Source organism: Rhea americana, unplaced genomic scaffold (assembly GCF_003343005.1).
Source record: "Rhea americana isolate MKP2758 unplaced genomic scaffold, rheAme1 scaffold_482, whole genome shotgun sequence".
Classification (NCBI taxonomy): Eukaryota; Metazoa; Chordata; class Aves; order Rheiformes; family Rheidae; genus Rhea; species Rhea americana.
Window position 1 is genome coordinate 31,353 of NW_028186626.1, and position 27,221 is coordinate 58,573.

Below are 27,221 nucleotides of genomic sequence, written 5' to 3' on the forward strand. Positions count from 1 at the left end.
CCCCGCGGCCGCCCCTCCCCGCCCGCATCCGTCGCGGCTGCCGGGGGCGGCGTTTCGGAGGTGCCCGCGGAGCTAGGCGCCTAGCCGGAGCCCCGCGGGTCTCGGGCTGTCACAGCCTGCTCGGGGCCGCATTGGTCCCGGCGCTGGAGGGAGGCGGTGCGGGGCCCTCTCAGCGCCCGGGAGACGTCGGGACCGTCCAGGAACGCGGTGCCGGGGCAGAGCCCGCAGCCGCCGGGGGGAGCGCAGTTAGCCTCAGGGCTTAACTTTCCCGTCCCTAACATGGGGCCAGCGATCGCCTCGCCCCCGGGGCGGGGGGGGGGGTCAGGGCCGGAACAGTCCTGCCCGCGGGTGGGTGCGCAGCCCGGAGGCAGGCGCCGGCTCTCGGCAGGGCTCCCGGCGCTGCCTCCCTCCAGCAGCGCGGGGAGGGCTTCCGGGAGGCCGAGGCACGGCAGCAGCCCCGTGCCCGCCAGGAACACCTTTGCTTTCCTCTTCTTGGGTCACTTTATCCGCAAATACATCTTTCCTTTTCCCTCTCCGAAGGAAAGCGACGCTCGGCTGGTGGCTCGGGCGCGCGGCTGCCCGGCCGCGGAGGGCGAGGAGGAGGAGGAGGCCTCCGGCGAGGCACCGCGCTGAGCCTCCCGACGCGGCAAAGCCTCAGGCAGCGGCGTGCTAAAATAACACGGGTGGCAGGAGGGAGTCTTCTGCCGCCGCCTCCCGAAGGCAGGGGAGAAGCCCTGGCGGAGGGAGAGGCAGAGGAGGGATCACATCGGCGAAACAAGCTCCAGAGCGGCCCCAGTGAGTGGCACGGCTTCCGGGAGCCCCGGGAGWCGGGCAGCAGCGGATGGAAACCCAGGACGAGGGCTGACCGTGGGGCTCTGAGGGTGCACGCAGTGTCCTTCAGAAGTGGGCTGGGAGAAGAAGCAAGGTCTCAAATGCCTTCCCTGCAGCAGGGCTTCGCTTTGCTGCCTTTGCCACCACTTTCTAACCAAGCGACTCGCTGAGTGTTTAAGGCTCTCGAGCGTTTGGGTCTGGAAAGAGGGCTGGAGGTTTGGTGCCCCTGTAGGAAGGCCAGGTGGAGGGTGTGTGTGTGTGTGTGTGGGGGGGAGATGGGCACAGTGAGGTGTCACCGCTTTATTTCCTTTTATGCTGGGGAAAGATGACGCACTTATAACTCCCAAACCAGGAATTCCTTCTGCTGAGCACGTCCCACCTGCGCGACGGTGGAGCCRAGCCGGTGCCCGTGCATCGGCGCCCTGCCCGCGGGCGGCCGCGGCGAGCCGGACCTTGTGCACCCCGGGGCCTCAGCCGGGCAGCTCTCCCGGGAGAGCCGGCGCGGCGTGACCGAGATGAGCGTGGTGAGGAGCCTGGAGCGCCTGGAGCAGCGGCTGGCTGTGATGGTGGCGGCCCAGGAGACTTCGCAGGCCTGGTCTTCCCGGGGAGAGGAGGGGCCGGTTTGTGTTTTGTTTCTTTCCTTTGGACCGAGCTTTGCCAAATGCGAAGGGCTGATGTGCAGAAGCCGGGGTGGCCGCCGAGGGGCTGCCGCGCTCCTGCGGGGCCGGGCCGGGAAGGAAACGGGAAAATGGAGGGAAGTGCTGGAGCCCGGGAGTGCCGAGACAGAGAATTAGCAAGGAGAGGGGCCAGACACAGGAAGCGGGCAGGGGAGGGAAAGGACCGGCCTTTTTAATGAGCATATCTACCAGAGTGGGTTCCCTTTCTTATTAAATTGCCAACCCAGCAATTCTTTTCTTTCCAGGATTAGAGGGAAAYGATCAGTTTTGGGGCGCGTTAAAGGCCATTTGTGTGTGTGATAGCCCAGCRCCGTCGGCAGGGGCTGGGGCTGGAGGGAGCTAGCTCCAGCCATCGGGGTCCTTTATTTCTTTTTTGTTATTCAAACAGGGCTTGGGCGATGGCTGCCATCCCAGCCATCCTGCAAAGTGCTTCCCTGCAGCCTTTTGATATGCGTGCCCTGTGCCTGGAGGCAAAGTCCGGCTGTCTCCCTTGCAAACTCTCCACCTACTGGGGAAACGTACCTGATAAGGGCAATTCTGTTTTCTCAAGAAGGAAAACTGAAGCCAGCCCCAGGCCAGGCTGGGGGAGCCGTGCTGGTCCCAGCAGCCGGCTGGGTCTGGAGGCGCTGCCTGGCCCCRGCGCCCGCCTGGCTGCACAGGCACCGAAGAGTCCCCGGCCAGCTGGGAAACTCTTGAAGCAGTTAGTATTATGGCATAGTCTTCACCCAGTTTGGCAAACCTTAAAGCAACTGGTATTGCAAAACTAGGGCGGGATCCGAAGTCAGCGGGTTCATTGTCTCCGTGGGTTATAGCTGCAGGGAATGGCCTGGTCACCAAGGCAGAGTGTCCTGGGCTGCAGGGAGCGCCCATCCCTTGGGCAGCTTTAAGCACCACAGCTGGAAATCTGCATTATTTTATTCTTCCTGGGTTCTCTACAAAATGTATTGCTGCAGCGTATGTTGGTATATTTGCAGTGCATTAAGCAGTGCAAACGCTCTTGTGCTGTTTTCCTCCTCCCCCTATGAGAGAGAAGCATGCGAGGGGAGTGCTCTGTTTCTTATTATTTTCTTAGTGCCCTGCATGCACATGCTGCTGTGTGTTTCTGGGAGGGGAGGCAAGGACAAAGAATGTGCCTTGCTCTTGAGCAAAGGTGCTGATGCTTGGGATGCCGGACGCATTGCTGGTGATCGGTGGGTCACAGGCTYGACTGCCCTCCTCCACCGAGCAGGATGGTTTGCAGTTTGCAGCTTCATTTCTAGGCACAGAGGCCTGCAGTAATAAGAAAAGGGATGGATATTGCACTCTCGCTGGCTGGGTGTAGGAGTTCAAGTAGCTTTACACAGTCTGGGTTCAAGAATACCCTTCCTTTTCCACTTGTGTATCAGAAGATGGCAATGAGATGTCTTTTAGGAAGTGTTCTTGGTTTTGCGACTAGAGAAGTGCACATTCTGTGATTCTATGATTCTGCTTCTGTGTGCACACACGCTGCAGGTCCTGCATGGACTTGGTGTTTTGAAACGTCTGTCCTTATGCCCATGTGCTGTGTTYATCTCATGGAGAGGCAGAGCCTTGCTGTGTGTGTGTGGGGGGGGGGTTCCAGCTCTGCAAGGCAGTGATTACTTCCAAAGTAATGTGTTTTTCCAAACAGTTAAAAAAAAAAAAAAAAGTTTATGAAGCCAGAGCTCCCTAAGTGCGTGACAAAGCAAAGCTCGCCCTGTCAGATGCTCTGAGTCCTCCTTACATATTCACATCGTGCAGGACAGCTGCAAGAGTTGCTTTTCTCACGGGCTCTCAYGGGCCGTGCCTGGGTGTCACAGCAGCGTGGTGGCTCACCAGCCGCTTGCTGTGGGCTTGTGGCGTGGCTGTGGCCGGTGGCCAGGCTGGCTGGGGGAGGAGCGCACTGGTCGCCTGCTGCAGACTCGTAATGCTCCTTTGCTGAGAAAGGAGGAGGCATTTTGAGGTGCAAACTGTGGCCCTCCTAGGCTGAGGCCCCCAAACAGGCCCTGACCAAGCGCCRAATGCAAAATTCTCTGAATGTCCCAGTGTGGCTTTGCGGGTGCAGATGTTTTGAAGGGTTCAGGGTCAGGAGGTGGCTGTGGCTGGTACTGTGYCCCCCCTGAAGCTGAATCCCATTTCTGTAGCATTTCCATTCCCTTGTCACTCTTCCTAAAGCTGTTGTTCTTGTAGCTGTCTGCTGGACTCTCCATGTGGTCCACCCCTTTCCTAAGACGTGGTTCCTGGAGGTGCTCTCCGTTCTTCACCCGTGCCCTCACCACTGCTTGGAAGAGGCAGCGTACCCTGTTTGCTATCACCCAGCAGCTTAGGTGTTCTCGAAGGAGAGGAGTTGGTTTTTTTGCAGCATCCCTACTGCTGATGATCCGCTGCAGCATTGCAGAACAGTCCTGTGCATGCCTGGGGCCGGGAGCAGGCGCTGCAGAGGCTCAGCGCCGGGCGCTGTGCTGGGCCGCCGGCAGCAGGCCTCCCCCAGCCGGCCGCGAGCCGCCGGGGGCACCCGGCGAGTCTGGGCAGCTCCCAGGAATTGTTCGTTTGGTCTGGGAGCAGATGTGCTGGAGCAGTGGGATTTTTGCAAACAGCTGGAGGGGTTTGCTTAGTCTTTTTGYTGTTTCTCCAGTTCTCATCCTTTTGTTGTGGAGATGGGGCTCCGGGGAGAGGGGGCCCTGCGCCCGGCCATGCGCTGCAAAGGTGGTGGCTGGACACCCGCTTGCCTTTGCGGTTGTGTTTTACCAGCATTTTAACGCTGCCYTCCTGCTGCATTTAAAGCATCAGATCCCAACTGGTCTTTGTTTGTGAGGTGCTGACAGATGATGCGAGAGCAGAAATCTCAGTTGTTAGGGAGCCGCTCGGAGCCAATGCTGCAAGTAAGTGGGGATGTCTCCTAGGCCGAGCCGAGCGCGGGAGGGGGCAGCCGTGCCTGGAGTCTGCTCCCTGTGTGCTGGCTTTCTGGCCCCCATGGGCCCTTCGGTGGGCAGAAACCCTGTTCCCCTGGTTGCTCCGTAGGTGCTTACCGGCCCTCGAAAGCCGGCTGCTTGAGCCAAGCACTGCCGGGGCGAGTTGCAGCACGGATCCATAGCCCAGCAATGAGGCAGCTTGGCTGATGTCGTCCAGGGCGCCTCTGGGGGAGTCTGGGAGCCTCCGCTTCCGAAAACAGGATCAAGGGGAAGCAGCTGGGGGGAGGCAGGGGCAGCCAGGCGCCGGCAAGGCGCCCCACCTCTCCCGCAGGAACGCCGCGCCAGSGGCCGCTCCGGGGCTCGCCCCGCTGGCTGTCTCCCCCCCGTGCCACGGCGATGCCATGGGGAAGTGCCACGTGCCCGAGTCCTGCCTGGCTCGAGGTCAGGAGCCCTTTGCCTTGGGGAGACGGGTTGCATTTCTGGGGGCTCTGGCAGTGCAGCGTCCGCTCTCCCCCGCGGAGGGGTCGCTGGGAGAGGTCCTGACAGTAGGAAGGCTTGGAAACGTCTCTGACTTCTCATTTTTACCTTGCTTTTTTGGGGTTTCATCTGTCTGCAAAGAAGTTTGTCCACGAAACTCCCAGCAGCTTTTGGCTTCCCCTTGGAAGTGGAGCCATGGCCGCTCAGGCTGGCGTGGGGGCCGGGGCTGGCAGAGAGCATCTCTCCGCGTGCACACCGGCYGCAATGCGCCTTGCACCCCTTCGCACTGGGAGCAGGGAATTTTGCTCTTTTGGTAGCAGAACAAACCTCATCTCCCAAGACGGCTCCTGCATCTCTCGCTCGGCACCTGCTGCAGCGTGGCCCCTTTGGCCTTCTGGGTGCTCGCCCCTGGGCAGGCAGCGGGACTTTGCCRCGCATGGCTAGCTTGCTGCGGTGTCTCGGGATGGCTGCAGCAGCTCAGCTGCTGCTGCGAGTTGCAGGGCATCAGCTGGATGGTGGTGGGGCAGGTGGCCGGCGAGGCTTTGGGACGTCTGCAACGTCCCTGCTAGCAGAGGTGTTCCCGTGTTGCTCCTGGGCAACTTCCTTCTGGAAGAAGTCCCAGGCCATGACTGGCACGGCCACGGGAGTTAAGCTGGGCTCAGTTAAAGACTTGAGTGCTTTCTGGGCCATACTGGGGGGAGCCTGTCCTGCCACGTGTGCAGAGTCCTTGGAGAAACGTCCTGTTTCCCTCCCGGACGAACAAGCAGGTTTGAGCCTGGGGCCTTCGTTTGCTGAAGGTGGTGAACGTGTAGGGCCATGTTTGTGGGAAGGCCGTGCCCAGGCTCCCGTTAGCACGTGGTGCTTACCCAGCCCTGACCCTCGTGTTTGCTTCCCTGGGTGCTTTAGGAGAGCTGCTAAGGGAATGATCAGTTGTGGCTTGCCTGGATAGCTTTGGCTGCCCAGTTTGCTTTTCCTTGGGCTTTCCACATGGCTAAATTTCCTTTCTACTTATTCCTTGCATAGGCCAGCATGAAAAAGGACAAGAACCATGGCAGGGAAGAGGCAGACTGCAGGGCAGAGCTGATCCTCATCAATGGAGACTGCACGGACCCTGCGAAGGACAAACCTTCCCTTGCTCTGGAAGCACACAGGAAGCCCGATCCTCCAGGTGAGCCTTGCCTCGCCGTGCCCGAGCTGGGCCAGGGTTTCGCGGCTGCCCGCCGGCGGCTGTGCTGGTGTCCCCCGCTTCCCGGTGCGGCCGGCTTGCTGCGTTGTGGCCGTGGCGCAACTCCGCTGGCTTTCTGCTTCCCCGCGGCACCTGCAGCCTGAAGGAGCACTGCGTGATGAGCAGGCCAAGGCTCTGGCGGGGCTCCTCCGTAGAGAGGCTCGTCCTCTGCGCGCCGAGGACTAGCGGAGCTCCGCTGGCCGAGTCCGCTCGGAGCGGGGCTGGGCAATGCAGCAGGGTACTTGGCGTTCTCGCATGGTGAAGAAAATGTGTTTCACTAGTGCTGCTTAAATTCGCACCCTAAACCACAGCTTTGGCTGGCCCTAAGTCCAAGGCAACAATGCAAGTTGCTCATCGGTAACAGCCTCTGTTGCTGTTACATTATTGTTTAAGAAAATAATATTAAAGAAAATAAAAACGTAACAGCAACAGAGGCTGTTACGGAAACRGTGTGCCATGCTGCATCACGTGTGAAGCTGGCTCTGCCCTTTCCTCATTTAACTAACCATACCAAGAGCAAGGGGGCAGAGGACCAGGAGAGCTGCTAGCTCGAGGAGTGGGTCATGGGTCTTGTGATGCTCCCATTATTTTCCCCAAGTTTTGGTCCAAGGTTCACGAGGTTATAGGAGAGCTCTTGCTGCAGTAAGAGGAAATTGAAACAAAGCTTGGAGGTTCCATGCCCGGAGGTTTTTCTTTGGCTTTTGGACACTGAAATTCAGGAAGGATTCAGGAAGACATGGTCTTCTCTTTGCCAAGCGCTGGTCTGCTGGAGTGAGTCTGTGCTTGCGAACGATAGAACTTGCCTCTTCTTATAAAGTGCTTTGAATGAATTGATGACAAGACCTGAACAGCAGGCGTATGGTTTCATTATTCCTCTGGGCTCCTTGAAACAAAAAGGCTAAAAAAAAAATAGAGAAAAAAAAAGAAAGAAAAGAGCGAGAGAGCGAGCCTCACACTTACTATTCAGCCCCTTGCAGTCCTTAGAGCAAGTCCGTGATTTGCTGCAGAAGTGATTTTGGGACTGCCCGTGTCAGCAGCCCCTCAAGGGGGAGGTTTGGAGCTAGCACTTCCACTCTCAGCCACGTTTCTCCAAGATGAGGTTTCGGTCTCTTCAAATCAAGACTTGCTCCTTGAGCAGAGTTGCGTGCAGAGACATAGGGCGACGTGGCCAGAATGGCTTGCTGAGGGCGAGACTGCTCTGGCTCTTCCTCCTGCAGACGCTGGGAGTCTGGGGTTGGCGTCCCTTCGGAACAAGAGGGCGAGCAAGGGYGACCTCTCCAAGGAGGACCTGTCCTGGCCGCTCGCGCTCGTGGAGGCTCAGGAGGTGAGTGCCCCGCTCGAGCTGCGCGGATGGGACGGCTCTTCCGTCTCGTRTCAGTGCGCGTCGCCTCTGCTGGGGCTCTCTCGCTGGGTGCTGGGTGCAGCGTTTCAACAGAGGGTGCAATCCTCATTTATAAGTTTAATATTTGTTTTCATCTTTAGTTTTTGTGATCGTGCAGCAGCAGGAGGGTGTAGTCTATAACACACCTATGCCCACTACGTGTTCTAGTGATCTGATAACTTCTGCTATGTGATTCTCATACCGATATTTTCTTTGAGAAGGTTTGGCTGTATTGATAGACTGGAGCATCTCATGTCTCCCACTCTCAGGGTGGCCTGGTCTGAGCATCTGTGGGTGCTGGATCCCAGTTTTGCCCCCCAACCTCCTACTATTTTTTTTAACTGAGTTGACAAACCTCCAGTGTCTGGAAGCATTTTTGGCTTCTAGTTTTATTGTTTTGACTTTGAAATGAAACCCCAAGGTTGGAGGTCTGCCTGCGACTGTGCAGCTTCCAAAAGCAAGAGCCGAAAATGCAGTTGGGGTAAACTCGCTTTCCCCAGAKGTTGTTTTTAGGGGCCGTTCACTTAGAGCAGGCCACTGCACAAATCTCATTTCATTTTAACACCCTGCTACGCCGGATGCAGGAAGCATGCCTGCTTCAGGCTGGTTTGTCGACTGCGGCTGCCGCAAACCACAGGGGAAAGCGGCCCTGGGCACAGCCGGGGCCGGCGCGGGGGGCGCGGGGCCAGCGAGCGGCTCCGCGCAGGGGGGTGCGCGCGGCCTCCGGGCGAGCGGCTCCTGCGCGGTGTCTCGGGGCTCGCACCGCCGGGACGCCCCTGCCGCCGCCGGCTCGGCCCCGGCGCCTCCACCGAGCCCCGTCCTTCCCACGCTGCAGGTGCGGCCGCGGGGCAGCGCCGGCTGGGAGAGCAGCCTGCGGCAGAAGCCGCCCGTCCGCCTCATCTTCCAGGCAGGGCAGACCCGGCACGAGATGAAGATCAAGGAGGGCAGCAGCGTGGAGGGTTTCAAGGAGCTGCCGGCTCCGGCGCGGGTGAGGGCCGCTGTGCCGCGCCGCACCGTGCCGTGCGGGTTGTGCTCCCAGCCGGGGCCGTGCCGGGGCCCCTCTCTGCCTCAGTTTCCCCAGCTGCGAGGTGGAGGGATGCTGCTGAGAGCCCTGGTTATGGACTGGGAGTGGTTTTGACCCCTTGGGATGAACCAGGGAAGGGGAAAGAAAAGCGCAAGTGAGGCGCCCTTCTCTGCGCCGGGGCAGCGCCCGCCCGGCCCTCCCGGTGAGCCGCTCCCTGGCCAGGAGCCTGCCGAAACCTTGGCCTCTGGGCGCTCCTTTCCYGGCCCTGCTCGCCCCGCCGTGCCTGGCCAGAGGGTGACGGCAGGTTGGGGCGGCCGGGTCTCCTGCCTTTTTGCCTTTTCTCTCGGTTTTTGGGCGGGCGGTGACTCTCTGCTCCCTCCCGCCGTGCAGTGCTCCAAGAGGCGAACGGCCGTGTCCATCCAGGCGCCCACCATCGACCTCACGGAGGACGATTCCCAGGACTCGTCCCAGAGCAGCAGCACGATTTCTGGGAGCAGCTCCCAGGAGGGCCAGAATGGCACCGCCGAGCTCCTGGCCGAGGACCCGGAAAGCAGGGACCCGGGGATAGCATCGGAATACCAGGTACGGAGGAGCGGCGGGTGCCGCTGCCGCCGAAGGCAGCTTGCACGTGGCAGAGTTTCCTCTGCTTGCTCCTACGTGGAGATCCGGTGCCCTGGGAAGGGGCAGGGCAAGAGCAGATGCTTCTGGCTTGGCTGGGGGCAGCCTCGGAGTCCTTGCCTGGATTTGCTTCTCCTCCTGCTCCCCTTCAGTGCCCTTCCCCACRCCTCAGCCCCGTTGCCGGCCAGCCGGGTCGGTGCCACCTCCCCAGGAACCTGCTCCCGACCGGCGTCTGCGGGGCGCAGCGCCGCTCGGAACAGTGCCCGCACCGGCTGCAGCACCAAGCCGCTGCCCACGCGGCACGCGGTGGAGCAGAGCCCTGGACCCCCAAGGCAGGCGTGCGGCACGCGCCAGCCTGGGAACCGTGCCCCGCAGAGGCAGGCGGGTGCCTGCGCAGAAATGTTTCTGCTGGGAGATGCTGAAGAGGAAAGAAGTTGCTGGACCTGCAGATGAGAGTGATTCACTGCCTGCAGGGYGTAAGGGCAGGGCCAGAGGCTTGCAGGAGTTGGGCACATGCATTTTGCTGCATAATTAGGTGCCTAATTGCAGAACAAAGCTCAAAAGGGAAGGAGGGATCTGCTCCCGGGTCAGTGTCGCCGAGGGGGACGGCGTCAGTKGGGTCTCCACTGGTCCGCCCCTTGGAGAGGCCGGACACAGCTCGGAGGCCCTTGCGCAGTCAATTCCCAGCTCCTCGGTTTCTTTTTTCATTCTGCTTTGTTTTCTGTTCCCCGCTGTGGGAGTAAGAGCARGGTGGGTGCCCTGGCCCCGCGGCACAGCCAGACAAGCTTGGCTGGGCGTCCTCTGATGCCTTTCTGAAGCAAACACCAACCTAGGGAATGATCCCGGGGCAGAAGCTCTTCCCTGCAGCGGGGCAGGACGTGCAGCATCCGATGCTGTGCCTTCCGCGTGCTTCCGTGCGGGGCTCCGTGCCTGGGCTGCGCGCGGCGGCTCGGGAGCAGCGGGCAGCGAGCCGGCCCTTGCAGGCAGAGGTGGAGCAGACGCGGGAGAACGCCTGCCCGTCATGGGCAACACCTTGCCGACTCCCACGCTTTTTGTGCAAACAGGAGCTCCCTAGACCGGGGTTTGTTGGAAGGCAGGGAAAGGCCCCTTGGGGCTTGCGGAGCCCTAGCAGGSACGCGGGCAGGAGCGGGCACGCGCCGGGCGCCGACGCCAGCACGCCTGGGCTGCTCTGCAGGACAGGGCACGCATCGTGTGCTGATGTGCCGGGCGCCTGGCTCCGCACAGCGCTGGCAGCATGCAGCCTTTCTCTGTGGTTTCTGCGATACCGTGGCTGGGAGCCAGCGTTCGGTGCGATCGGGGGGGCCCAGCCTTGCTCACGAGAGCTTTGCAATTAGCCTTTGAGGAAGGGGCTAGAGGTTTTGGGGCGTCGCTGTGCAGGGGTGGGTGYGGGTGGCCTGGCTGTCGCAGGTGACCTGCAGGCGGGGGCGCGGGGGGCTCTGCAGGCGCCCCGGGTGCAAGGGAAYGGTGCCGTCCCATGCGCGGCGCTGCTCCCGGCCTGTGCTGCATGGGAGCTCTGGCTGCGCGCTCTTCGCTCACTTGTGTCCTCCTGTTTGGCTTCCAGGATGGGAAGGAGTTTGGAATCGGAGAGCTTGTGTGGGGAAAGATCAAAGGTTTCTCTTGGTGGCCAGCGATCGTCGTCTCCTACAGAGCCACCTCCAAGCGCCAGGCTGTCTCCGGCATGCGGTGGGTGCAGTGGTTCGGAGACGGGAAGTTCTCGGAGGTAAGGCCAGAGGCTGCCCGGCCGGGGCCAGGGCGAAGTCACCTCCCCTGCAGGCTGTCCCGTCCCGTTCCTGGGCCTGGCCCTGCGTGCAGCGGAGCGCGCGTGCGTGTGCATGCACACCCTGTTGCAGGCTCCCTGCGCAGAGGCTGCAGGCTTTCTGCATGGCCTGCAGGCTCTGGCGTGCTCGTGTGGCTCTGGCGTAGGTCTGGCTGCTCCTGCACTGGGGCTCCTGCACCCGTGCGAGCTAAAGCCTTCCAGACCGCTGCCTGGTCCCGTTGCCCTTTGCAGGACCTGGTCCTACCTGTGTCCCTGGCCCTGCCCTACCGCTGCCTGCCTCGGTGTGTGCCAGCCCCGCCGCAGCACGGGTGCCTCCGCAGAGCCGCGTGGAGCCGCAGGAAGCCCCCCAGCTCTTCCTCTGTGCCGTTTTGCTCGTCTGCTCGGTGCTGGCTGAGGGCAGGGGTGGCTGCGCAGACAGGAGGAGTCGGTGCAGGATCCCCCAATTGCATGCAAAGGGCTTCAAAACCTGCCTGGTGCAGCGAGGAGAGCGGCTTGGGGACACGGCCATTCAGCACAGCTCTGCGCTGCGCCGTCTGCCTGGGAATTATGTGCCCGGGGCAAAAGAGCCCCTCGCCCATGTGCGAGCAAGGCCGTGCAGGGCTCGGGCGCCGTGCAGGGCTCGGGCGCCGTGCCGGCCGCTTGCAACGCGGCTGGTGCCTGCGCCGGCACGGCCGCGCTGACAGAGGTGCGGGTGCCCAGCAGAGGGTGCAAAAAGCCTGTCATTGGCGGATGTGCCGTGCTGCCTCCTCTGCCCTCCCCTCCTTCCTCCCTCCCCGGCTTCTCCTGCCCTTGTGCACAGCCGCCGCGTTTCCCCGCGCGGCTGCGCTGCCCGAACAAAGGCGCTTGGAACGATGCGCAGCCCGGCCGTCAAAAGCAGCTGGGAGCCACGGCGCAGCCGTACGGCCGAGGGGCTGTGCCGACGGGCTGGGTCCGCAGCACCTGCCGCCCCGGCCGCGCGGGTCTGCAGGCACCACTGCTGCCCAGAGCGTGGGCTGCTGAGCCCTTGTTCGTTCGCCCAGGCCTGGTCGCCGCTGTCAGAGCACGGGCTGGCCCGGGGATCCCTCCTGGGCTGTGCAACCCCCTTTTTGAAGGCCAAAACTGTCATTCCAGCCTGTGGCTGAGCATGTTGCATGACTGTGGGACAGACCACGGTGGCGCTGGATGTTGTGTTTCTCCATGCTTTCCATGGAGAAAGATGCCCTAGAATGAGGGCAGGGTGTGAGACTGTCTCTGGACACAAGGACTGGGCAGATGGGGGGATGCATTTCTATTTTGGTCCACCAGCATCCGTCTCTTCAGCAGCATTAATAGGGGTGACATCTTACACGGGGGGCAGCTGCCTGGATCCTGGGTTTCCTCCCTGGTTCTGCTGCTGACTCTCGGGCCGGCTGACCCGGGCAAGTCCCGGGCGCTCGGTCTCTCCCTCCTTAGAGAGGTCTGCAGCCGCAGCACAGCCTGGCTTCGTGGGGGTGTCGGAGACGATGGTCCCTCCTGCAAAGCGCGCGCCGGTCCTGGAACCAGCCTGTCACTTAGCAGGCATTAGCAAGCGTTTATCGCTCTCTTCTAGGTTTCTGCAGACAAGCTGGTGGGACTGATGGCGTTCAGGCAGCATTTCAATTCTTCCACTTTTAATAAGCTGGTCTCCTATCGGCGAGCTGTGTACCATGCCCTGGAGGTAACTGAAGAGTGGAGCTGGCTTTTAGGGGTGGCTAAGGTGCRGGCGAGGGACGTCGGCGGGCTCCAGCCTGTGTGGGGGGCGCGTGGGGTGTGGGCAGAGAGGTGCTGYGCTCCGGCCAGGCCGGGCACCGGCGTGGGCTGATGCCGCTCGCCGAGGAAGCCCCACGCTGAGGGTGCGAGAGGTGTCTGGAGCCCGGCTGAACCAAGCCCTGGTGCGTGCAGAGTTTGGGCGCTGTGCGAAGGCAGCTGGGGCCAGGGCTTCTCCGCGCTGCTGCGCACGTGGCTTGGCTTTGCCCTGCAGGCAGGCGGCTATGGATAACGTGCACGAAGCATTTTGAGGGCTATTAGTGGGGCTAATGCCCCAAGCCAGTGGTGATCCTGTCCCCCTCCGTATCRCCACACTGGCGTCATGTGGACGGACGTCTGCAGGAAGCCCCTCCATCCCCGCTGGAAACATTTCTGAGCGCAGACCCGGGGCTGCACTCTGCTGCTTCCTGGGGAATCGGGAGCGGCTCCGGCGCGGCTCCAGAGCCTCGCTGCTCCAGAAATCCCTGGTGTGGTGGAGGTCGGAGCCRGGCTCTGACCTGCAGCAGCGTGGTAACTGCCAGGCAAGGGTGCCAGGAGCAGCCGTGCTGGTGATGGACGTGCGCTGAGCACCCTGTGGAGTTGATCCCGATCCCACAAGGGCAATGCATTGCACGCTGGCTTATTGCACTGCAAAGCACCAGGGACATCTTCTGCCTGCTCTTGGCTTGCTCTTGATGGACGGGGAGTCACTGCCAGGCCTCGGGGTCGCCAGCGGCACAGGGTCCCCTGGAGGTTTTCTGAACTGAGGCTATTTCCCTTCTCTTGTGGACAGGTTGCGAGGAACCGCTCGGGGAAGACTTTYACCAGCACCTCTGGGGATACTCTGGAGGAGCAGCTGAAACCCATGATTGACTGGGCGCTCACCGGCTTCAAACCTTTAGGCTTCAAGGGACTGAAACCGCCTAAAATACCAGGTTTGATGGTTTTCTGAGCTGGCTTGGGCAGCAGGCTACCATGCTCCCTCCCCACTGGCTGCTTGTGCCCTGCGGCGGCAACGTGGCCGGCCAGGCCGCCCCACTGCTCTTCGCTCCAGCTGGGATGGAGCTCCCCAGAAGTGGCTTAGCAAAAAGCTGGTGTAAAGCACCTGCCTGGGCTTCCATTCATTGCTCCTGGAAATCAGACGTGATCTGTGGCCCCTCGGGGACTGTGGGGTTTGGGGAAGAGCAGGGGGATGCAGCCTGCCTTTGGAGAAGCAGAAGAAGCTTTTCAGCTGCAAGGAAGTATTTTGCWGTTTGTGTGCAGGGTCTGGCTAGGTCTTTTCCTCATGGTCTTCCTCTAGCCTGGAGCYGTTGTGGCATGGGGCCTGAGGGCATTTATGTACGTGGAGGATGAGGAGGAGAGGGGAGCAGAAAGGGGGATTCTGCACCTGTCCCCCAGTGCCATGGTGGAGGAGGCTGCGCGGGCCTGCGGCTCTCCTCCCGTGCTGGGCCGGGTTGTGCCTGGGGAGCCTGGGCACCGGGAAGGGCCTCGCTGGGACCTCGCTGTGGGCCTCCAAAGGAGCCATCCCTGCGTGCCCCGGGCTGGCAGCTTGTGCCCATGGCCCCTGCGTTGCTCTTGCAGAGAATGGAGCCCTGCGGAACGGCACGGAGGAGGTGCCGCCCCTCGAGCCGTGTCCCCCCTCCAAGAGGCTAAAGACCAACCCCTGCAACAACAGCAAGGAGCAGCGGGTGGAGGAGGATCAGACCCGAGGTAACGGGGAGCAAGAGCTGGGGAAGCAGCGGGGCCCTGCCCCTGCATGCGTGAAAAGCATGAGGAGAAACCGCTTGGAGAGAGGAAATAGCTGCAGGTCAAAGTAGCGCCAAGGAGTGAACCCTGAGGAGCAGACGGGACACAAACCAAACTGCGAGGTGCAGAGCCTCCAGCTGTGCTTCATTAATTGCTCAGCTCAGAAACGATCTGTTTGTGGGAGCGTTGCAAGCAGGGGAGCTCAGCTGAGAGGCCAGTGCGTACCCCTTGCATCTGCCACTCCGTGGGGCCTGCATCGTATGCCCATAAACATGCTTCTCCATGCACTGTCCTCCCCAACATCCTCACCTGCCCGAATGCGCTATGCACACGCTGGCTGTGACGGCACTGCCCCGATGTGTGCATCCACGCAGGCAGGATCTGTGCCAAGCTACGGGTAGCTCTATTGCTCCTTCCCCGGCTCACATGTCTGGGCTGCTGCTGCCTTCGTTCTGTTTAGTATTTACTGCACGTATGCACGTAGCCTTATCTTCTCCACGTAGCGCTCAGCCAGGTTGCGTCTGTTTTAATGCAAGAAATAGGGCAGCTGYAGCTAGCCTACATTTGAAGTTTGTTTTGTTAAGGAATGAATGAAACTGTGTCTTTTTCTTTTCTTTTTTTCCTTTTTTTTTTGTTTATCATAAAGAGCAAATGGTTTCTGAAGTTACGAACAACAGCGGGAGTCTTGAAGGTAATTACTGTCTGTTCTCTCTTGACAGAAGATCTGGGCTAATGCTTGTGCCTGGGTGCAGCACTCAACAAAACTAATTGGTCTCCCTGTTTAAATGCACCCTGTGGAATCAGGGAAGGCGCTGCAGGCTGCTGGGCCCTCATTTGTTTCTAGGGGAGTAGGCTGCTGGGCAGCTCTTCCCCGTGGGGCCTGATCCYGGGGAGAGCCCAGCCGAGACCTGCACCTGCAAACGCTTTAGAGCAAAGCTTTCGGCCTTTTGCAGCCTGTGGTCTGGTGGGGGGGAACGCTGCGCTCCTAAGTTTAGCCCGTTTACCCAAGCGCTTGCAGTTGCTGTTCTCACATGTCCTAGAAATAACCGCTGGGCGCGTCCGTAGAGGCAAAGCTGCGCCGGGCTGCCTCGGGGGCGAAGCAGCTGGCCTGAGCGGGGCTCTCTCTCTGCACAGACCGCTGCTTGTCCTGCGGCAGGAAAAACCCAGCCACCTTCCACCCGCTGTTCGAGGGGGGGCTCTGCCAGACTTGCAGGGTAAGTGCTGCCGGGGTGCCGAGGTCTGGCTCCAGTGACGCTGGCCCCGCTGCAGCCAGCGCTGCCGCGACGCGGGCAGCTCCGCGGGAGAGCGGTGCGTGCAGGCACCCCGGGGTGCTTAAGCACCACTGCTGCTGGCAGGACCTCGCTGCACACCGAGCAGAGATGCAGGAGGAGCCACGCTGATTCTCTCCCCTTCTTTGCTAGGATAGATTTCTGGAGCTCTTCTATATGTACGATGAAGACGGCTACCAGTCGTACTGCACGGTGTGCTGCGAAGGCAAGGAGCTGCTGCTCTGCAGCAACGCCAGCTGCTGCAGGTGGGTTCCGCTCCTTGCCCCGCGCAGCCCAAGCAGCGCTGCCCGCGAGCTCGCGGCGATGGGTGCTGCGTGGGAGCCTCGCAGGTGCTGCCTGGGCAGGACATGGCGCTGGCACCATCCGTGCTCCGCCGAGCTGCAGCTGGATGCGTCCTGGGGAGGACGGCAGGGCTGTAGCTRGGCTGAGCGGCAAGCTTTTGTCAGCAACTCTGAGCACCAGAGCCTTGCCGGGAAATGCACCTTTGCTGCAAGCGGGGCCAGGGAGGGACTGGGGCTCTGCGGGGTTCCCGGGGGCAGCTCGAGAAGAGGCTGGAGGGGTTTTGGGGGTGACAAGCACGAGGTGCTGTGGTTTGTGCAGGTGCTTCTGTGTCGAGTGCCTGGAGGTCCTGGTGGGGCGAGGGACATCAGCAAAGGCGAAAGAGCAAGAGCCCTGGAACTGCTACATGTGCCAGCCGCAGAAGAGCTACGGGGTCCTCCAGCGCCGGCAGGACTGGAACGTCCGCCTGCAGGACTTCTTCACCAGCGACAAAGGACAGGAATATGTAAGGGCTGCAGGCGGAGCAGAGGGAGGAGAGGGAGCTGCACAGAACCCTCAGCCCGCCGCTTGGTCTCACATTGGTTGTCCCCGTAGGCCCGTCCCCGGGCTGCTGGGGTCTTAGGCCCTCCTGGCAGCAGAGAGGGGCCTGTAGAGCTGAGGTCTGCACTGGCCTTGTAGAGTGTCACAGCACTGCTTGGAGGAGAAARCTGCCTGCAGAAGGAGCCAAGCCTTCATTGCTGTCTTTCATTGCAGGATGCACCAAAGATCTACCCAGCAGTCCCAGCCGCAAAGAGGAGGCCTATCAGGGTGCTGTCTTTATTTGATGGCATAGCAACAGGTGAGGCACTCGAGCATCTTTCTGATGGTGTGGCAGTGCTGGCCATCAGTGATGAATAGTTCTGTGGCCTGAAAGGCATCTCCACAAGCTGAGTGAGAAGGGTCAAGGAGCCAGGTGCTCTCCTTCCCACTGGACAACGGGCTGTGGAGGAGGCACCAGCGGAGCATGTGGGAATTGGGCTCCTGGACGTTCTTTGTCTTCTCAGGTAGCTGGTTTCACTGAGAAGTGAGAGCTGTGGGAGTGTTTTTAAGCTGGTCTCAGTAATTCAGGGTAACTGGTTTGACTCCAGTTCACTCAGCATTGATGTTCGGCTCATTGGGAGCAAAGCTATGATTTTTTGGATGCCTCTCTGAAAATTGCCTGGAGGAGAGAGGTCAGAAATGTATACTCTGCCCATCTAAAAATGGCCTTTGGCTGTACCCACCTGGGACCAGCAAGAGTGGCAAAATCAGGTTTCTGTGCTTGCAAAGGAGACTGGAAGATGGAATAGACCAGTGCAGCCTCAGACCTCCTTTTGTGTCTCTTGGCAGGCTACCTGGTGCTGAAGGACTTGGGCATTAAAGTGGAGAAGTACATCGCCTCGGAGATCTGCGAAGACCCYATTGCTGTGGGAACCATGCGGCATGAAGGCAACATCACCTATGTGCACGATGTCAGGAACATAACCAAGAGAAACGTGAGCACTGCTTCCATGGGAGGGCTGGGCGACACAGATCGAATGACCGCGGCCCCCGAGACGGGGAGGCGTCGGGAGTGAACGAGCCCCTGCTGCAGCCCCTGTCCCTGCTGGCGGGGAGAGACTTGGCTGTGTGGTGCCTCCCAACTGGGTCTGTCGCTTTGCTCTAGATTGAAGAGTGGGGTCCCTTCGACTTGGTGATCGGTGGAAGCCCCTGTAATGATATTTCCATTGTGAATCCTGCCAGGAAGGGTCTGTACGGTAAGGCCGCGTTGTCACTGGCGGGGCTGGGTACCTCTRTGGTGCTGGCGGGGTGTGAGGCCACCTCGGTGTCCAGGGGAACAAGTCAGACCTGGTCCCCACTGCTGCTGGCTGCCCTCCGAATTGCTAGCTGTGGGGTGACATCTGCAAAATGCCAGCTGTCTCTACCTTGTTTCTGGTGCTCTCCGGGGAGGCCGGGCACGGGGCGGACCACGAGGGCCRGACGCCACCGATCCAGAGGGACCACGGCAGGGAGGTGGGTTTGCACAGGGAGCTCTGCAAACAGCCCCGCTTGCCTCCTAGCTGGTGGGACCATGGGGGTCCTGGCCCCACTGTGTGCACAGACCCCCGCGTGGCACCGCAGCGGGTCCTGACGCCACGTTGTCTTCCTCCGTTGCAGAAGGAACTGGGAGGCTGTTCTTTGAATTTTATCATCTCCTGAACTACGCTCGTCCCAAGGCGGGAGAGGAACGCCCCTTCTTCTGGATGTTTGAGAACGTAGTGGCCATGAGAGTCAATGACAAGAGGGACATTTCTCGGTTTTTGGAGGTAGGAATAGCTGTGGGAAAAGACCTAGGAGCAATCTGGTTGGGCAGTGAGGGCATGGCCTGGGTTTTATATGGCCCCAGTGCTGGAAAACGCCCTGCCTGATGCACTCATGAGGAAGCAGTTTTTTGATCTCACCCCTGCTGCAGAATCCCTGCTGACCTTCAGCAGGTTAGCTCCTGATCCCTGGTTCTCCAGGGTAAAATTACTTCCAGCCTTGCAGAAAGCTTCTGTTCTTCAGAGCAAATGCTCTGTTATTTCCAAGGAGAGGGCGGTAAGGGACCGGAAAGCAATTTTAATTCTGTGGTAACCAAGACAAAACTCTGATTTAAGCAGTAAAACCCATTGCAGCTTTCTGGTCTGTGCTGTAAGAGTCTCCCGTGAGGTGAACAGTTCTGACTGAGGCCTGGAGAAACCAGCCCTGAAATGTGCTGTGCATTTCATTACCTGCTGGTCATGGCTGTTGCCTGGGAGCCCATGCAGCACGGGTCAGGCTGCATTCTGGGGATGTAGAACAAGGGGTCGTTCAGGCTAAATCATTAGGAAGGATTTGTTGAGGTGTTCTAAATTCTCTGCAGTGCAGCAGAGAATGTCCTTCCCTGCTGGGCAGGGCTGAGCCCCCCGGCTGCCTCCTTCCAGGCACCACTGCGGGGCTCAGGGGCAGCAGGGAGGTCAGCTGGGACCCTGCTGCCCCTGCAAGGGTGCATGCTTGAGGTCCCGCTCATCTGCACAAGGAAGGTCTCAGCAAAAGACTTGTCTTGCACCAACTGTCCTAATTACTATTTTTTTCTTTCTCTCCTGGACTGCAGTGTAACCCAGTTATGATTGATGCTATCAAGATATCAGCTGCCCACAGAGCACGCTATTTCTGGGGCAACCTACCAGGGATGAACAGGTAATCTGCTGCTGTGGTTTTACTTTGTTTTGAGGAGGTTGTGCAGTTATTTCCTCCTTGGCCCTAAGCGCAGCACCTGAGAGCCAACGAACTGCAGTTCCCTCATGGTGTGATTTCCCTGTGATGATGTTTTGATGCTAATACACTTACTAATTAGCAATGAGGAGAATCTGGAAAAAATGTAGATGAGCTCCCTGCCTCCAGACCTGAAGTTTGTAGAGTGAAGTAATTGGACTTGCCCAGGTTGCTTTGCAGCGCGTCTGGCACAGCTCTCTGTGAGAGCCGACCTGTGTGCAAGCAGCACTCGGCCCCCCCAGCGAGTGCTTCTCTTGGGCAGCACTACTCCAGAGAGCAGAGGTTCCCGGCTGWGCCGTGCCTGGAGATGCACGTGTGCCCTGGCCTTTGCCTAAGAGGCAGATGCTTGGCCRAAGGCCATGTGCACAGGGTGCTGTATGGCAGCATCGTGCCTCTGGCTCAGGTGGTGAATAGGTTTGCCTGGGATGAATCTGAATGACCTCCTGGAGCTGGTGCCCTGCCTCCAGTAAGGAGGCTGGGACTGGAGCAGAGGCTCCTGCTAGACCGTGCATTCCTCCAAACTTTGTCCACACCTTGCTTTGAATGCACAGCAAAACACAACAGAAGGGCTTGGAGTAAAGTAAAATTAGATGACTAGCAGTCCTGCACACAAAACATGCTTGCAGTGAAAGATGAAATTTTCACACAGCTAAAGCTTCAGCTGATAAATGCAGACTTGTTTTAAAAAWTTTTGCTTGTTTATGCTTAAGTTGCCAGTATTTTTTAAGAGCTAAAACTAATTAAAGCTGAGCCAGAGGCATCAAGTGCTTGAAAGTTAAAATAGCAATTACTGTCATATCATGCCGTTTGAAATGGCACTTGCACTTGCATCCAATTGTAACTGGGCGGGAGAAGCAAGGTGCGATGACTCGGAGGGCTCTCCATAAAATGCCTGGGGCAACGCTTACCGAGGTGCCTTTGTCCCACTTTTAGCAGAGGGAGGCGGGGAGGGTTGATGCCGGGTGCAGGGCACCTCTGAAAGCAGTGCCACGAAAGCTGTTGAGGGCACTGATGCGCATCCGCATTCGGAATATGCCTCTGTGAAGAATGGCTAATTAATGAGGCCAGCTATGCTATTCTATTAATAGACGTATGTTGAATAGTGGTGAAATTGTCAGGGATTTAGRGGAGCTGTAGCCAAAGGTTTGGGATTGAGGGGGGGAAGAAGAAGTGATAGTGGATCCGTTTTGTGGATGCAGAGTGGTTCGCGGTGGTGCTTGTATCATGGGGCTGTGGTGGGAGGCTGGTGCAGTGCCCAGCGCGATGCCTGTCCAACCTTGTGGGCTGTATCGCAGCCAGTGAATGGGGCATGCGCATGCCTTTGTCGCCAAGTGGGTAAGAGCCCAACATGATCTCCTGGGATCATGTTCCCATCTTTGTGGATAGAGATGGGTGTCAGAGCTCCAGCACTTTGTGGTGTTTCCTCCCAAAATGCTGTGCCCCCCGCAAGGCAGAACCTCCTGCCAGAGATGCTGTCCAGGGATCCCACCAGTGACTCTGCCACTTCCAGGACCAAGCATTTCCTTATGGTCCCACGCTTTCCCTGACCTTGCTTCCAAGAGACCTTCTTTGAGCCCTGGGCTTGATCTGATGAGATAGCTGGTGCTTGGGTTTCCGTCTTATGTTTTGTGGGACATTTGCATTTATGTATGTTGATCCTGAAGAGCAGCAAAGGCCACAAGCCAAGTGTTGGTGGAGAGAGCCTGGCATTTTGGGAGAGGCATGCTCATAGTAAAAGCCTYGCTGGAGAGCACAAGCCCTGTTACATTTTTCCTTCTCCTCAGTGTCCTCAGACTGTCYCTTCAGTAAACATAACTTGCAAGATGCATTTAATCATGTCTGTCTTGGTCAAAATATCTAGATAAAATTACTGACCATATATGTGGGGCTAGAACCACACATGTGCACACCTGTGTGTATGTGTATTTTTAAACCTCTTGTGAGTTCAGTCACTTCCTTGGGGAGCTGACTGGGCTAGGGTTGCTGATTCCATCGCTGGCATCTGTTGCATATGTTAATTTGAAAGCTGGTGCTGGCACGCAGAACCCTACTCAATGGCCGCTGTTCATTATTGGCCTGTTTCTGGGAGCCGGTCCTGGGGGACCGCCTGGACAGAAAGCCCTGCTCCCATTTCCTCTGGCTACTGCTTAGGTTCACTTCACTGTCATTTTACTCTTCAGTTGAAAAGTGCAAACCCTACTGACAAAATCCAACCCAAGCAAGTGTAGGGGAGAAGCCTGCAGCTCCCAGGTCTCATGAAGGACATCAGTTTGTGGTGTGCCAAGTTAGGAACTTGAACTGGGCTGACRAGGCTTGGGCTAAACCCGAGGGCAATCAGGCAGAGTCACAGGCTTCAGCTGCATTCAGRGGAGTAGGGAGTGACTTTTCCGTATAGAAGACTCATAAAGTTTATTTCATTTTTTCAGTGACTCAGGGTGAGGCCCTGAGGTCAAAGGCCCTTGCGTTTATCCTGGGAGGAGGAGGTGGGAGTGGGTAGGAGKGTGTGGGTTTATGGCTATTGACCTCTAGCAACTTGGCAGTGACTCAGTGAGAATGATTTATTGACTTTGGACAAGCCAAAGAGCCTGCATTAGGTGGACCTGATGCACAAAGYTGGAAGGAGGAATTTTCTATTGTATTTAGATATGTTGTGCTTGTTTTTCACTTGATGATGTTCAATGCTAGTGCTGATTCCAGCTGAGAGCTTGATGGCTCTTGTCTTTTGCTTTTTCTTTTATTTTTCTAGCGCAATTTTAAAGTAGAGCCAGCGTGCCAGATTCTTAATCCCTGCCCAGCATCTCCCTTTAACTGGGAAATCTGAGCTCTTCTGAGATGTCCCCCGGGGAATTCATTGCTGCATGTGATGGTGGGATGTGACAGTGGGATGTGACTGCCCTGCAGTTCAGGGGAAGTCAGCGCTTCTGGTTCCTCTGACAACTGCCTTCTGACTTGAGCAGTGAATCTCTGGTATTTGACACTCCTGTTCAAGCCTTTGAGACAAGCAGTCTGCTGTAGTTACTTGTATTTCAGTAGGAAAGCTGTGGTAGTTATACAAGAGGCCATCAGTAAGATGAATACATTACCATATTTCAGAGAAGCACAGCACACTTGCCCCTTACCACATCTTAGATATGACAGATTGTCTTTTCAGATCAGTAAGGCTCAAAAACTAAGATTGTAGAAGCAGCAGCCCTGGATGGGGGTATACAACATCTCTTGTCCATGCTCCTTGCTCCCTGGGGACACAATACAGAGAATATCAGTGCAAGTTAACATTAGTGGACTCCAGAGCCTTAATATCAAGTTTTATTATTACTGCTGGTTATTTTTTGCAAACGAACATGCTGCTCTCACTGCCCCGAGGAAACGGGGCTGCTCGCTGTCCTGGCCACACGCACATCTGACTCCCGCTGCGTGGAGGGAGGCATGTGTGCATACTTGCTGTGTATAGATTTCTCGGGATTGGCAGGTGCAGTGCTGGATTCCTTCATTCCTCTCTTGGATTCCTACTGAACGGGTCACATCCTGAGCTGACAGTGCCCTGGCCTTCAGTCTGCAGAGCTGGGCAGGGGCAGTTGGTCCCCATTGCAAATGTTAAGTCATGTGGGGAGATCTGCTGAGTGGTTATCTTTCCACAATTAGTGCGTGAATGATTTTTCAGGCTACTTGATTCTGTAAGTGCTGGGCCTTAGGAGATCATTTTTTTCCTCCCTGTTGTATCATTGCCTCCTGACAACCTTGGGCAAGTCTGCTGCTTTCTTCGTGCCTCTGTTTCTATCCCTGTAAAAAGCAACAGTATCTCCTTTGCCTAGTGCTTTGAGGGCTTTTGATGGAAAGCAGTATGTGTTCACTGGCTACCCTAATAGGAAAGGAAAGTAGAGAGCTGATGGTGAGCACGGTGAAGATTTCACCGAGGTTGTAAGAGCTGAGGTTCGGCTCCAGCAGCGCAGTGAGGTGGACGAGGGGATGGGCAGAGCAGCTGCGTCCTGCCCTGCCGTTGGCACCGGCAGAGGCTGTGCTGGCTGAAAAAAAGGCATGGGGAGACCGCAGGCTGGTGGGCATGATTGATGGATGGGACGGGGCCCTCAGGGCTGATCCGTGGTGCTGCGCCCCTGTGGATGAGGACTTGGGAGCTGGCTCTGTGCAGCCCCAAGCTGCCAGCTAAGCTTGCCCGAGAGACAGGAAGGATGGAGCGGGCCGCAGTACTGGGAGTCTCTCCCACAGCAGAGTATCTCCTGTTCCCCTCTTCCCGCAGGATCTTCGGCTTCCCCCTCCACTACACAGACATCTCCAACATTGGCCGTGGTGCTCGCCAGAAGGTGCTTGGGAGATCTTGGAGTGTTCCTGTGATCCGGCACCTCTTTTCCCCGCTCAAGGATTACTTTGCCTGTGAATAGCAAGTAGAGTTTGCCTTGTCTCTGGTAAAGATGCAGAGCTCCACTGCCTTTGCAGGGGAGGGACGGACAGTCAGCCCCAACCTCCTGCAGGCCCCATGACTTCCTCGAAACCATCCCTCCGTGGCCACGTGCTGCGGGAAGGAGCATGGCCCCACAGCGAGAGCTTAGGAAATGTCTTTAACCAAAGAACCTGGTAGGGTAACTTTCCTTTGAAGGGACTAACAACAGCGATAACTTAGAAAATGATGGACAAAAGAACTTTAATTACCCAGCACAGAAAGTTGTATGCATAATTGATAAGACATCTTCTCCAGAGCATTAAATATTCCATTTTAACCTACAGCTGAAAAGCTACAACTTGCTGAGCAGTGAGTGTGGAGGCAGCTGCTGGGGTGCTGCAAACAAACTGGAACTACAGTGAAACGATGCTTTTCTTAATCAAACAAAACCTCTTGAAACAACTGCTAAAAAACCAAAACTGTAGCAGCAGGTCTAAAGGACCCTGGTCAGGTTACATACACTGAACATGCAGGATACAGAAACCAAATCTTTTTTTTAAAAGACTTTTTTGTTGTTTGATTTTGTTGTTTAATGTCCATTGCTGCTTTAAGGCATTACATAAGAATGTGGAGATTCCTAGAGCTGAATGTAGCTGAAACTGAACTGTGAGGTGATAGAATTACTCTTCTAGTTAGAACTAAAGAAATACTGTAACAAAGTTCGGCTGTAGTTTACAAATATTCACTACTTCTTTTTTAAAGCATTTAAAGGTTTCCTTACATTTAAAAATCCTGCTGAGTGATTTGAAAGGTTAAACAGTAATCCAAGAGCATGGAGGATTTGGGTTCTGGTGTCTGCAAAGGGAAACGTTCTCCTAGTGTCGATTTCCAAAGTGAATGTGCTGCAGCAGCACGAAGGATAGTGTAGTGGTCAATGTTGTCTTTAAAATACAGCCCCTCAAAACGTCGCTTACAATTTCAGTAACTTGACGGTAGTGCCAGTATGCTAGTTATGATGCAGGTGCCAGAGAGAGACCTCCCCGCAGGCTCTGCACCCCAGCCCATGGCATGTGGAGTGAAACCCTGCTACGAGGAGGGAAGGAGGATGGCCACCCCCCACGGCAGGGCCGGTCCTCACCCTCCCAGGGCAGGGGTGCTGGGGCTGATCCTGCAGTGCCTAAGGAGCTCCTCCATGGCCTGGCACGTGCGCAGCAAGGAGGGTGCATTGGCTGGCAGCACATCCTGGGCATGCTGTACCTGCCCCAGTGCCAGGGGAAATGCATGCATGCAGCAGGACTCTGTCTGTCAAAGCTAAGTTTTCCGTAGGGATAGGTTGCAGTCCTGGCAGCCGCCTTCAATGCACCTTTCAATGCACTGAAACAGTTCGGGATGTTCATCCTCCCATCCCTGTGTCCTCCCCTACCTCTACTCTTCACTATGAACTATAGCCTCACGTTGGCCAAGTATTTAGGTGCCTTCTCAAAATTAAGTATTTGCAAACCACCATTGTGCTGATTGGGTCAATGCTCTGCCTGATCCCAAACTGCCTTGCTGGGTGTTTTATGGCATGTGCCAGGAAGTGTCAGTGGGAAATGAGAGCTTCTCTCCCAGCTCCTTCTACCTCTCTTTGACAAGCGTCCTCTCTCTTTGCATCTCCTGCCGTGGCAATGGAAAGTGGTGGTGTCCCCAGCAGAAATGGAGCCTCACATTTTCTGCTCCTCCCTCTGTAGAGCTGTTTTTATGCAGTTTTCCACCTCCCACTCCCTCTTCCCACCCTCTGCTGGGGGAAGCTGCCTGTCCCTATGTCTTCTCTTGGTCCAAACCAAGACTGTGCTCAGGAATTGGCAGGAAAGGAAACCCAGGAAATGTTTAAAGGCTTCTTTTCCTTGATTCTACCCGACAGTTATTCCTGAAAGTCTTCTGCTAAGGAGTTCCCAAATGACACACATTTGAGCAAGTCTTAATTTAGAAAAAGCTGGAGAGAAAGCCAAGTAATCTCCTTGGTCCCTGCTAGCATCTGCAGTTCTTTGCAGGCTGCTCAGGGACAAGTAGCAGCCCATCACCACCTCCCGTCATCTCGCCCCGTGACCCGCCCGGCTGATGCAGAGGACAGAGGGGGTCCGCTGTGCTGGCGGCTGGACCTGCATCTGAACCAAAACACTAATGCCTCAGCCTGGCATTTCCATCCCCCTTTCCCAGTCCTTGTAGCTGTGGGGAGCTCAGCATTCCCCAAGCAGGATCGGCCGTGGGGGAAGGAGCTGCTGGTGGCAGTGCCTTTGGCTCCACTGCACCTGGAAACGACAGCAGCCCTCAACACCTTTCTAACTGATGGCAATTTTATTTCTCAAAATTGGGTTAATACATAATCTCTACTCAATGGCATCTTTTTCACATCTTTTCCTTTCTGATCAAGAGAAAAAAATGACTTTGAGAAAGTAAACAAAACATAAAAGGAACAATTGTCTTGGCATTAAGCTTATGTGATAAAGATTGTAGTAGAAGTGTTCCTTGAAATATTTTTCCATGTAAGAGCTACTTTTTATTATGTGTTTATAAAAATGTTGTAAGGAGAGTGTTTCAGAAATGCCTTTCTAATAATTTTTAAAGGCCTGTAACTCTCCCTGGTGCTATTTTTTTAGGGTAAGGATTTTGATGAAAGTTTTGTGGGTTTTTATACAATCTTTTAAAAATCAAAGGAGTTTGTATTGTTAACAAATGTTTCATATACTTTTTGTATTGGGAGCCCAGTACCAAAGTATAAAAAAACTTTAAAACTGTGCCTTGTCTAGAACAGTTTACTGATTTCCATATGGGAAAGAAAACAGATCCACATCTGGAGTTTACCATTTATCACTGTCTAATTAAAAATCAGTATTTCTGTATGACTAGACATTATTTGTTATTCTTTGGGGGGCGGGGGGGTTGACCAAGCAATTGCCGCCGGCCGGCCTGCTCCGCGCGCCTCGTCGCCTTGGCTGCCGGGCACRGCCGCTACCCTGGCCTGCAGCCCCGCCGCTGAAGCGGGTGTCACGGAGACCGAGGGAGCCCTTCTGCGCGGCACCAGGAGCCCTGTCAGCACTGCGCGGACCGGGGGGGAAAGCCGAGGAAGAGCCTCGAAGCCCTGCGACTCGCCGGGCGCAGCCGGCTCAGCCGTTTAACGACATTTAACGGCTCTTAACGGCTACGCGGCGGCGCGACCCGCGCGCTGCCTCACGGCGCGCGGCGGATCCCGCCCGAGCAGCGCAGCGGCAGCTGGGGGGCGGAGCCTAGCCGGCGGGGCGCGCGCGCGCTCGCATGGCGGAGCGCCCTCGGGGGCGGGGCCAAGAGCTCCCACCAATCCAGGCGGGGTGGGCGGAGCCTCGCCGCGGGAACGCAGCGGCTGTCACCGCCCCCTAGCAACGGCGAGGAGCTCGGCGCCGAGCCGCCGAGCGGCGCTCGCTAGAACCGCCGTGACGTAAGCGTGACGTGAGCGCGTAGCGTGCGAGTGACGTGGTCCCGGGCAGGCGGGCGGGGCCGGTTTGAACGCGGAGGAGACGG

At 57.4% G+C, this 27,221-nt stretch overlaps 1 protein-coding gene across 3 annotated transcripts; it reads left to right on the forward strand.

Moving 5' to 3' along the window:
• Window positions 1-540: 540 nt before the first annotated feature.
• DNMT3B (DNA methyltransferase 3 beta) lies at window positions 541-26,560 on the forward strand. Of its 3 annotated transcripts, XM_085316972.1 has the most exons (21): window positions 541-795; window positions 1,184-1,451; window positions 5,918-6,062; window positions 7,337-7,443; window positions 8,336-8,488; window positions 8,915-9,106; window positions 10,725-10,883; window positions 12,508-12,615; window positions 13,477-13,618; window positions 14,265-14,393; window positions 15,076-15,120; window positions 15,564-15,643; window positions 15,851-15,963; window positions 16,319-16,502; window positions 16,751-16,835; window positions 17,366-17,511; window positions 17,682-17,772; window positions 17,966-18,028; window positions 18,173-18,321; window positions 19,128-19,213; window positions 23,544-26,560. In XM_085316972.1, the coding sequence occupies exons 2-21, from the start codon at window positions 1,347-1,349 to the stop codon at window positions 23,683-23,685; spliced, it is 2,424 nt and encodes an 807-aa protein (XP_085173098.1). In that variant the 5' UTR covers window positions 541-795; window positions 1,184-1,346; the 3' UTR covers window positions 23,686-26,560. The 3 variants fall into 3 exon arrangements, with proteins under 3 accessions (XP_085173098.1, XP_085173100.1, XP_085173101.1); XM_085316974.1 differs by lacking the exon at window positions 17,966-18,028; XM_085316975.1 differs by lacking the exons at window positions 541-795; window positions 1,184-1,451 and adding an exon at window positions 1,918-2,208.
• The last annotated feature ends 661 nt before the right edge of the window (window positions 26,561-27,221 follow it).